We start from the raw sequence: 12,075 nt of genomic DNA on the forward strand, positions 1-12,075 counted from the left end.
GAGTGATCAAAAAGATATCCAGACTAAAAGTAATATTTACAAGAGCCGCCAATGAATAGTTAACCTTCAAAACACAACAAGCGATCGCATTAGAGAATTAAAAATAATCTGGAATTTCTATGGGTTACAACTAGTTACGCACGCACGCACACACACACATATATAATATATATATATATATATGCGCAATCGTTCATACACATACTCTCATACATATATCCAATCATTTATATGTAAAAAGAAATAGTTGATAAGTCTTTTTTCTTTTTTTTTTATCTTTAAGGTTTCTTTTGAAAATGATCAAGAAGCCGCCTTGATTACATTTGCTAATCATAGTCAAGCTAACACTGCCTACAGGAGCAGTGAACCAGTGTTTAATAACAGATTTATTAAAGTATTTTGGCATCGAGAAAAATTGCCAGATCAGAATGCAGTGAGTATTTTTTTTTTTTTTTCTGTTTCTTTTTTGTTTTTATCTTTCTCTTTAAGTATCTCGTTTTAATCTTTTCTTAAATTTTTTTTTATGGAAAATAAAAAAAAACATGAGTAATTCTCGTGTGTGTGTGTGTGTATGTATGTATGTATGTATGTATATATATATACTTTATGGCGAGCTCGCCAATGAGAAGCACCTAAACGGCACTATAAAGACCAAGTAAGTCACATCCAGACAATGACTAACATCAACCCTTCCTTGTGGAAACAGGCTGCCAGAGACCGTACAAAATGGAGGATTCTGGCACACAAAGGTGTCATGGACTTTGAGGAAAAAAGAAGACGATATGAAAAAGCTAGAAGGAGAGAGAGCGAAAAGAACAGGCCCGCGACTCTTCTACCACCAGTTGGGCCTTACAAGTCATGTAAAATATAGGCGTCCTAGAAGATAGCGGCCAGATGATGGACCTAATACTCGGACACATTTGGTGCTGCTGGCAAATATATTTATTTTAGAAAAGGAACATTGTGTGAGTTTGTTCGCTATGGACTTGAAAATGATTGGACTGATTTTTATGAAATTTCACACAAAAGTACTTTGTACCTGGCAGTGTTTTTAGATGTGTTTTGTACTGGAATGTTTTTGATGAGTATCAACAATTAAAATTATCTGATAAAAGAAGGAACAGACAATTTTAACCAAAGTTAACACCTTACACAGCCTAACATCACAAGTGCATGTGAACAGTTTTATCACCGCACAAGCCGAAAGACCGGACATAAAATCAACTTCTTTGATATGACGGGACTGATTTGACATAAAGGTTTCTGTCTAAAGCACAATTGAACCATGGTACTTGACCATTTCATTTTATACTTGAATTCAAGCCATTATCACTGCACAAGCAGTAAGGCCAGGCATATAAAATCAACAGTAGGTTCTTTGATATGACAGGTGCACGTTCAGAACGAATGTTTCTATTTAGAGCACAATTGAAGCATGCTACTTGATTTTATTTTTCCATTTTAAACTTGAATGCAAGCCATCTATATATAAAAGGCAAAATGTGTGTTTGTGTGTGCATTTTTTTGTGCATGTCCGGCAAAGGCTTTTTTCGCGGGAGTTTTCCGGGGGGGGGGGTACTATGTCTTAGAACTTTTTATATACTCCTTAGATTATAATATTTAAGAAACAGCGTCATAATTATCTTTTCTTTCAACGACTTTTATCTTACAAAATTCACGCTGTGAATTCGTTTTCTCAACTACTACTACTACGGCGTAATATTTGACCTAGAAAACCATACGTTGACATTCAACCACCTGCGTTTTTAAACGTTCATTTTCGGCTGTTCTCAAGTCCCTACCTTCGTAGCGTCCTCAGACTATTAACCCCAAAGCTTCGGGTTCAAGCCTACCCCCCTACCAAAACTTTTTCGCTGTTTTTTTTTTGTTTGTTTTTTCCCCGATTGTTTTTAACGCGTTTAATATCATTTTTTTAATATTTAAACAGTTATTACTTCGCTTATTATTTAGTTTCCATTTTGTTTTGATCTACCTCCTCCTCCCCCAATACACCTCCAACACCCCTGCTAGTTATATATAAAAAAATTTTTATAAAATGAACAGTAAGTTTTCTACAGTGCAGTGTAGACTACAATGTATTGTGGACTGTCATTGTGGGGAGGCATGTGGCACTTCCTCCTAGTGCACTGAGATGGGTCACCAACCAGAACAGGCAATTAATCGATTTATTAGAAAAACAGTCAATTTCACTGATTTTGATGACAATAAAAATTTGGGATTGTGAAATATTCGTTGATCATTCAATCCTGGGCAACGTTGGGTCTCCCTGCTAGTACATATGAGAACTGTGCCAGAAATGTCTGGAAATCCATTGTTCTATCCACAAGGAACTTAGATTAATAATTTAGTGTTATTACAAAATGACCCAAAGTTATGCCTTGTATGGTCCACATTACTTGCTACCACAGCCAGCGGTTGTTCTAAAATACATAATGATGTTAATTAGTTTTAGTTTACTTCACACAAGCATATAGTAGCTTCCTTCGGTCTTGAGACTATCATGTCCATTATAATGGTGCTTGCATGTGGAATTTTTGTGGCAAGTGGTGCGCAATTTCCAACCACACCTCTCCTGAGTGGCAAGTGGCGGTTCAAGACAACTGGAAACCATGCAGAGATAAGCGGAGAGCACATAGCGCCTAGAATTCCCAAATGGTCACCCATCTGGTATTAGCCAGGCTTAATGTTGATGAACTTTGGTGATTTGATGACAACCGGTGTGTCAACGTGATTGTGCTGTATATAAGCACAAGCATGTTGCTTAACTGAGCCTGGTGGGTGGGTGACCATTTGGTAATTCTAGGCACTGTATGTGCTCTCCGTTTATCTCGGCATTTGTTTCTAGTCGTCTTGTACATACATTTCACTTGCCATTGGTATTTAACAATGTCGACTCAGGAGAGGTGTGGTTGGAGATTGCACACCTTCTGCCACAAAAATTTCATGTGCAGGCACTCCTTCGTGGGTATCGTTTGTCAGTTGAAGACTGAGGGAGCCCCTTTTGTAAGCACAAGCATATAATAAACATAAACACATTCCTAACTTACATAAGATAAACTGGCTTTGCCGAGTTTGCCACATGAAATACTTGAAACATTAATTTAAATAAACTTTTGATTAAAATCAATTAAATAAACTTTTTGATTAAAATCTTTTATAAACATTAACATTTTTGTAATTTTGATACAATGTTACCCTAATGAAGGGAAAAGAATACATCAATTTGCCTTTTCACATATAATTCTGAAATAGATTACAACTTGTTGAAAAATCAATCCCTCAAAAAAAAAAAAATAAATAAATAAAATAAAAAATTGCACAGAAATACTAAATGTTTGGCCAGGAAATAAAACCGTATTGCAAACATCAAAACACAGTATTTAAAAAAATCATAAATAAAAAATAATCACTAATAGAGAATTAATAAAATGTTCGTTTTCCAAACGAATATGCAGTTTGATTAACCTGAGCATTTTATAAAAAAAGACTAGCCTAGGTGCTCGGCATTACCTGGGTGTTTAGTGGTGTGTGTGTGTGTGTGTTCAGCAAAAAAAAAAAAATGGGTTAGTAGGCAGGCAGGCAGGCTCGAACCCGTACCATGAAGGCGGAAAAGAATGTGAAAAAAAAAGTGACGTTTTTGCCATTGCGTCTATCGCCAAACCGGAAGTGGTGAAGGTTTAAATTAAAGCTAGTCAATCAAAGAGGGGATGACTTTCGAAAATATCGTTTGGAAAAAAAAAATAGCGACCTTGTAGAAAAGTGCTCTTTTTTTTTTTTTATATTTGTCGTCCGAAGGGTTGTGCTTCAAAACGATACCGATCTTGTGAAAGTTTGTTGCCCTGTACCGTCTTGATGTAAATACTCCTTACTATTAAAAAAGCAGCAAAATCCCACCGCTATACTGTAGAGATTACTAGATGCCAGAAAACCTTTTATGTCAAGTATTTTTTCCCCTCTAACCGCTAGACTTTAGAATTCCCTCCCAGGTCAGATTGATACACAAAAATTCAAGTGTAATGGGAATAGATATCTTGCTGCTCAACTCCCTACATAGTATTCATGTAAATTTTGTTCCCATTATGTCAAAGGAGCACTGTATGCTTTATTTTAAAGTGAAAGTACAGTAAAAAAAAAAAAAAAATGACCATTTGTTATTTCCTCTCTGAGAATTATTGGAATCCTCTTAAAAATTCTTGTGAAATTTGCTAAAATTCTATTCGTTTAATTATAGATAGATATAGGCAGGCATACATTTAAACAGACAGGTGAGATTTATATTATAGATGGTTTATCTATTGTGTAAAATTATTTTAAATTGATATAGGGTGTTCTGACATGACCATTTGTGCAAGAAATGGGCCTAACTTTCATATCAATTCATTTAGAATAAAATTAAAACCTATTTGATTTAAACAACATTGATATTTCCGCAGATGCTCTCGATCAATTATTGAAAGAATTACAAATTTTATTTAACAAGAAAAAAATTCTATAATTCTATTTCAGCCAAATACTTCCACAAGTTCTGCGACTCGAACGACTACGACTCCTCAAACAGATCATCGAATGCCTGTGAAAGCCCGGCTCGGTATTCCTGCTCCCAGCTTACTCAGTCTCGATAACACTGTACCAAAGAAAACAGAAACTGCTGAAAAGGTATTAACAAAAAAAAAACACCCATTATAACTTAGCTTGTGGAGTTGAAAGGTATAAGGTTGCAATCCTAATTATGACGTTAACCCGTCTTGTAAAATAGGATACAAAATAATTTCTTTTTTAAAATCTAACATAATATATAATAAATAGTACTTCTTACTGACAAACTCAAAGTACTTGTACCTTCTTGATGTAAATACCCCTTACTATTAAAAAAGCAGCAAAATCCCACCCTATACTGTAGAGATTACTAGATGCTGGAAAACCTTCTACTCAAATAGTTTTTTCCGCAAACTGCTGGACTTTAGAATTCCCTCCCAGGTCCGACTGATACACAAAAAATTCAAGTTTAATGGGAACAGATATCTTGCTGCTCAACTCCCTACATAGTATTTCTGTAAATTTTGTCCCTAATACATCAAAGGAGCACTGTGTGCTTTATTTTAAAGTGAAATAACAGTAAAAAAATGACCATTTGTTATTTCCTCTCTGAGAATTATTGGAATCCTCTTAAAAATTCTTGTGAAAGTTGCTAAAATTCTATTTATTTCACACACACATATATATATATATATATATATATAAACAAATAGTATTTTAGCAAATTTCAAATGAGCATCTATTCCTTGTAAAGCAGTGAATTGTTATGTGTTTGTATGTGTATATATATATATATATATATAATTCACTGATTTACAAGGAATAAATGCTCATTTTTTGTCCGCAAGTGTTGCAAATAAAATCTAACATTTTTGAAAGGAGCAAAAAAAAGATTGTTTATTCCTTGTAAAGTGGTGAATTATAAGAAATATCGCTCTAATATTGCAATATTGATCTATCTAAAAAGAACTTTGTCGTATTTGTTTATATATTTAAATACTATTCTTGGTACGTTTGATTAAATACAACAGTTTTCTTTATTTTTCTGTTGATTTTCTCTATCTTCCGATCATTTTTTCTCGTTTCAGTTGGTAAGATTAGGTTGTCGAGTGACATTTTTGTCAGCCATTTTCCTCTAGTACTTTTGATTGTCATTGGGAGCAATTTTGTTATTGTTAAAGAGGCTTTTTTCTGTTACCTTTTTATATGTAATTTTATATGCAATTAATTTTATTCTTTTATGACAAAAATCACTCGGTAACCGAATACACAACTTACCAACTGAAACGAGAAAAATGCTCAGCAGATTGAGAAAATGAATAGAAAAATAAACTGTTGCATTTAATCAAAGGTGTCTTGATAAGGACTTGCTACCAATATATATATATATATATATATATATATATATATATATATATAATGAGTCTTGCAATAATAAGCCACTACCTTCTTTCGAAAAGTGCAATGTAACTCTGAACTGCTTTGCTCCTTACAATGATGTATAAATTTTATTTTGATTATAGACTCTTGATTTCTAAAATGTATCGCAAAAAATCTAGTGTCCTATTTATGGGAGTCACTATTTACCTTTCTAAATAAAATAACTTTTCTCCTTTCGATTAGTGCATTCGATCCAATTATTAGTTATTACAGTTTCAATTCAACAAAAAAAAAAATAGCTATCCTGGGACTTAACAAGTTAATCTACAATAGTAATAACGATCCTCCAATTGCCATCATAAGTGGAATGAGACAAGCAGTTTTGTATTTGGATGTTTCTAACGATTCTTGTCTTGGATGTTATTTTCACAACGTTTTTGCAAATGTCTAAGTTACGCACTGCATCAGGTGGGTCTTGTTGAATTTGAATGTTTATATCAAATTGGAAGGTGAGAAAAGTAGTTAGAAGAATCCAAATGGCAGAAATTATCGATCCTCATCGAACAAATCCTGTCCATGCTTTATCGTTGTTTTCATGGCAAGTGCTCGTCTGAGCTCCAATCTATGATCCCCCCTGTCCTGACTTTCACGAAATACCACTATCAGTAATTTCCCCCACTCTTTATCTGTGCCTAAACCTAAATGTAGATTCCATGAATAAAGCTTCTTTCTTAGAACTGCACGCCTGTGGAACTCTGTTCCATTTTCCTGCTTTCCAACTGACTACAGTACGATCGTCTTCAAATCCAACATAAACAAATTTGATGAGCCGTTCTCTTTAAGTAATCCAATTTACCAAATTTCCACTACTAACAATTACTATAACATGTTCCCTTTGACCACTGTACACTCATTAACCCTTACCCTCGAGTGGCCTCTGGGCCTCGATAAGTGATGACTCTTTTCTAAAAATATATCTTTAGCAGCTGTTTGAAATTAATTTTTTTTAAATTTATTTCTAAATTTTTGTTTTATTTTATCTTTATAACTGATTCTGTAAAATTATTTTTTTAATTTATTTCTTATTTTTTGTTTTATTAATTTCTTTAGAATTTATTTTTAAATTTCATTTTAAAATTTATTTGTTTTTTGTTTTATTCATCTATTAATTTAATTTTATTTAATTTATTTAACTTTATTTAGTTTATTTAATCAATTTTTCTTTGTATGCCTTCTATTTTTAATATCCCTTATATTTTTAATATTTACTTTTTTAATATTTTTTTGATATTTTTTTAATATATTTTTAATATTTTTTTCTTTTAATATATTTTTAATATCCCTTATATTTACTAATGGCAAGGATTCATTAAAATATTCTATCTACAATCTTGCATATTCTTAAACTATATCCTTTGAAGCCATAGCACTTGCTGACTTTCTCTTTCATGAATTATGTTTTCATTTGTACTTCAAGGCAATTGTGTTTACAACGTCCATGGGGCATCTAACCAAAACTGTATTCAACCCGGCAGCGATGAAATCTAAAATCAACACCCCATCTACATCAATAACTACTACATCCATATCAGCATCAACTACAACAACATCAGCATCAACTACAACAGCTCAAACCATTTCTACAGATAGTACTAGTTTTACCAAGACAGATTTAGTTACATCAAAAAAGATCATTCCTAAAAAGGTACTAACCATTTTGTTTATTTCACTAATCTTTTTTTTTTTTTCTTTTTTTTTTTTCTTTTTTTTTTTTTCTTTTTTTTTTTCTTTTTTTTTTTGTGAAATTGAAAGTTCTATTTATTGTAAACCATTTTGTATGTAGCGGAGTGTTCTCACTTTGATACTTGATGATTTTCTCACATGAACAATTTCTCGATATATTGAAAACATAAAAATAATTTACATAAACATTTTCTTTGATTTTCTTCTTCCTCTTTGTGATGGCCTTTTCTATTTTAACACTGATTAGCCTAAAATTTGCATTACATTTTTTTTTTTTTTTTTTTTTTAACTCCTTTAACAGCACAGTGCTATGAAAAAGGGCTGTATTTTATTTTTTTTTTTATTATTGGTCCCCTGACAAAGTTGGGATTAGACCTAGTAAATTCACTCCCGTTCGTTTGTTCGCACTTTGATTTACCACGCTTTTTGATTTTTAAAAAATTTTGCACAAGCATTAGTCATGGTGAAAGTAAATATTTGCCAGAACGGATTTTCCGGGATAACTTTGTATTCATTCTGCGAACTATAGTCACGCATCCTACCATTCGGAATAGTATGTACATGCATCTTTTCGTTGGGTTTCAAGTTTGAGTGTCGCTCACGCTGCCCTTGGACGCTTGTTTCCGTGACTTGTTACAGTTATAAACATCTAATACTTATAATGTGTCTATGATGCTGTGAACTGTTATGTCTATTTTTATGTAGGATGGAGAAAAACTTTAATTTCCTTGAAGTATAAACATACTAGCTTTCGCTTTTGATAGTTAATCTTCAACCATTTTAATAAGATAGCAGAAAATAAGTTAAAAACTTAAACAAATGAGAATTTATTATAAATGTCCCGAGCATGCGTACAAGCGTATGAGTCAGGGCTACTTGTGTATTGTGGTGTGTCAATTCGGCGAGATTCTTTGGTCCTGCTGGGGAACGTGTCGATTCAACGGTATTTGTTTGTGGCGTGGCGTGGCGATTTGGCGGTGGTGTTTGAAATTGCATGGACAAATTTAAGAACAGTGCCGTCACTTGAGAACAAATATATATATATATATATATATATATATATATATATATACACACATATTTTTTTCTTGCGCTCTCTCTTTTTCGTGTGGTGACAATAAATACATGAAAAAAAAATGAAATAATATTGAGTATTAACACAAGCACTACATTAAGTTTAAGTATGTCCTAAATGGAGTACTGTTGCTACATCTGGGCAGGAGCTACTTAGTATGCCCTATCCTGCCTTTATAGACTGGTTTTGAAACCTGGTAGGTGATACCCTTTTCTTTTCCCTGCAACCTCTTTCCCACTGAAAGGCCTTGATAAGTGTTGATGCCCTGTAAAAAAAAAAAAAAAAAAAAAAAAAAGAAGTAATATCATAGATTTTTAAAACACAATTAATTCTCAATTTCTGCGGAGTGACTCAAATTTACAATAGCCGGAATATGCAAGTTTGAAAGTCAAACATGTGCCTGACAAAGGAAAGATTTCTCGAAATATTACAATACAGATCCTCCATCTGACCATGCTGACAAATATACATATACTAGGATGGGACAATTTCAGTATTTTTACCGATTCCGTATTAAATTCCCGATTCTGATACAATTACTGATTCCGATTCTTTCTAAATCTACTTATTTAACTATAAAGTTATTTTTCAAGATTACTGTAAAAACATGTTAAATGTGCAGATATTTTCATAAACATCAAAATACACGTGGAGGATGATCTATCGATTTTAATTTTACTAATAGGTTAAAATCAATAGATATTTACTATTTTAGTATTACTATCGGTGGTAGAATATTTTTTTTAAAACCCAATTAAAAGAATCATTGTTGGCATTGGAAAATACACAAATTTTACCGATTCCGATACCCCCAAAATTTCCAGGGTTTTTTTTTTTTTTGTTTGTTTTTTTATTCCTGATTTTGATTAATCGAGCTAACACTATATTCTTGCTCGTCCGTCGAAGTCGACGATGACCAAGGTATCAATCAGTTCGGCGTCAGGGGTTTGTGGGTCCTGAGATGGCTGATGAGGCCAATCCGTGCTCGGCAGACTCTTCCGCACTCTGGACACGTGAAGGCGGTATCGGCAGGCTGTGAACCGGCAGCTCTCTCATTCCTCCTCTTGTGCTTCTGCTGGTTGTGTGTCATGCATTGATTCTCTGCCCTGTCGGCTCCTAGGCTGATGAGGCAACGCCAGGCCGAACGTTTAGCAGCGCGACTCTCCCAAGACTGGGGGCTGATGTCAAAGTCTTTTAGGGACGTTCTCAGACAGTCTTTATATCGTTTCTTTTGGCCCCCTGCATTCCGCTTTCCCTGGCTGAGTTCCCCATAGAAAAGTTATTTGGGGATTCGGCTGTCGTGCATGTGATAGACATGGCCTGCCCACCGGAGCTGGGTTTTGCGGATTATGGTGGTGATGGTATGGAGCCCCGCGCGCTTCAAGACTTCTGTGTCAGGAATTCTGTCTTGCCAGCGGATCATACACACACACACACACACACACATTGCATCAGTGAATCTGCAAAGCTTGTTTCATCGTTATTTCTTAAGTTGTTTCAGTTTGTGTCTATCCGTTACACCTCTGCATTATATTACCGTCTATAAATTTTCTTTATATACACACTAAACAATGCTTCAAGCAAACTATATTAACCTTTTGTACTAGTATTTCCAGTTTTGTACAACACAATTTCTGTGTGTGTAAATACATGCATCTCTCAACATATTAATAAAATTTTCATTTCATGTTTCTTGTATTTAAATCAGAAATGCTAAAACAAAAATATAGTTGAGGCAATTCAGATTTTGATTTGGATTAATTTTTACTTTTACACTTTGTTTTCAGGATAGCATTTTGAAGAGTGTTCAAAAAAAGAGACATGAACTTTTAACGAGTTATCTTCAGCAACAAAAAGTGAGTTCATGATTTTTTAACATCACCAAGTTCAATATTTAACTTTAAGCCATTAAGTGTGTGTGTGTGTGTGTGTGTGGCGGGGGGGGGGGGGGTTACATGATTGCCCTAATGGATGTGAACAATGGAATCTATTTTGTTCACTTTATATAATAATCTTAAGGCAACTTTATGTTCATATGTATGTTCACCCATTTTTTTATTTTTTTTTTTTTTTAAGATGGGGTTGGTCAAAGTGCATTGCAAAAAAGTTTTTAAATTTCATGATGTACTAAACGTAAAACTTTTGTGTTAAACATAAAACTATAAGTAAAATACACTTTCTGGGTCTTTGGATTAGAATCAAAGTATATGGGAACTGCGTTTTTTTTTTTTTTACCTAACGTGTTAATAAACGTTTTTATCAATAAAATGTTTGAACAATTTGGAAAATTTTAAGTAGGACAGCCCCTAGAGTAAATATGGTATTGTGGTGATTGATTAGATATTTTCTAGTCATGGTGATAAAGGATGATCAATAACACCCATTTTCTCCAAACTTTTGAATGGCCTTGTGCCTAATTTGTTGTAAATGTAAACTTTGATTTTTTTGCAAATATTTCAAAGTGCATGAGGTCTGCATTTTATTGTACTGGACGTCTATAAAATAAAAATGTCACAAGCTCTTTACAAGAGTTTTGGAAATAGACTCCTCCAAAATGGGGAGAGCATCACTTTTTTGCTTGGATTACTCCAATCACTCTTTCTTGACCCTCATCGTATAATGTTGCGCATGTTTAGCAAGAATGTATCAAGTAGGGTTTTTTTTTTTTTTTTTTTTTTTTTTTACAATATGACTCTACAAAGGTCTCTCACACACTGTTATGCCAAAATTACAACATCTTTAGTACCACACTAGAATCTCAGTAACCTGTAACTTGCGTAACAAAATTTTGTCAAGTATACATCTATACATTCTCCTGATATTGTTAAGATAGTCTTAACTCCATTTTAACTCTTATTATATTTTCAAGTAGAGAAAACATTTACATTTGCAGGTTTTTGTTGATTGTTATTTTTTATTATTTTATTTATTTTTTTTACAGATTTTAATCAAGAAATATGAAGATAAAAGCAACCCTTCAGAAACGAAATTAAAGATAAAAGAGGTACATATTTTTATTTTAATTCTTCAAAGAAAAAGCTTTTTGTTTTTTTTACTTTGTGTATGATATCTTAATTTGTGGCTTGTTTTAAATTAAAATTCTTATCTATAAAAGTGAAATTGTCTGTGCGTGTACATTTTCCTACCAAATTACTCTCTCAATTTTCAGTCTGCAAACTCAAGATTTGACATAAGAGGGTATTGAGATTTGGGAAAATCTTTTTAATCAGTTTTCGGCCAAATTTGACTGTCAAGGGGTCAAAATTCAACGATTTGACCTTTAAAAACTCTACCAAACTCCTCCACCAATTTTGGGTTTA

The 12,075-nt window shown here is 33.2% G+C and overlaps 1 protein-coding gene across 4 annotated transcripts in view; it reads left to right on the forward strand.

The window, feature by feature from the left end:
- The window catches only part of LOC145259126 (RNA-binding protein 26-like), a 100,487-nt gene that overhangs the window by 69,218 nt on the left and 19,194 nt on the right, over positions 1-12,075 (forward strand). For all 4 annotated transcript variants that reach the window (XM_080116802.1, XM_080116803.1, XM_080116805.1 and 1 more), the window contains 5 exons: positions 284-433; positions 4,528-4,677; positions 7,415-7,642; positions 10,543-10,611; positions 11,697-11,759. In XM_080116802.1, coding sequence (XP_079972928.1) covers positions 284-433; positions 4,528-4,677; positions 7,415-7,642; positions 10,543-10,611; positions 11,697-11,759 — 660 coding nt within the window. The remainder of the gene's footprint in view (positions 1-283; positions 434-4,527; positions 4,678-7,414; positions 7,643-10,542; positions 10,612-11,696; positions 11,760-12,075) is intronic.

The sequence above is a fragment of the Euprymna scolopes genome, chromosome 34 (genome assembly GCF_053919585.1).
Source record: "Euprymna scolopes isolate OS-2025 chromosome 34, ASM5391958v1, whole genome shotgun sequence".
Lineage (NCBI taxonomy): Eukaryota > Metazoa > Mollusca > Cephalopoda > Sepiida > Sepiolidae > Euprymna > Euprymna scolopes.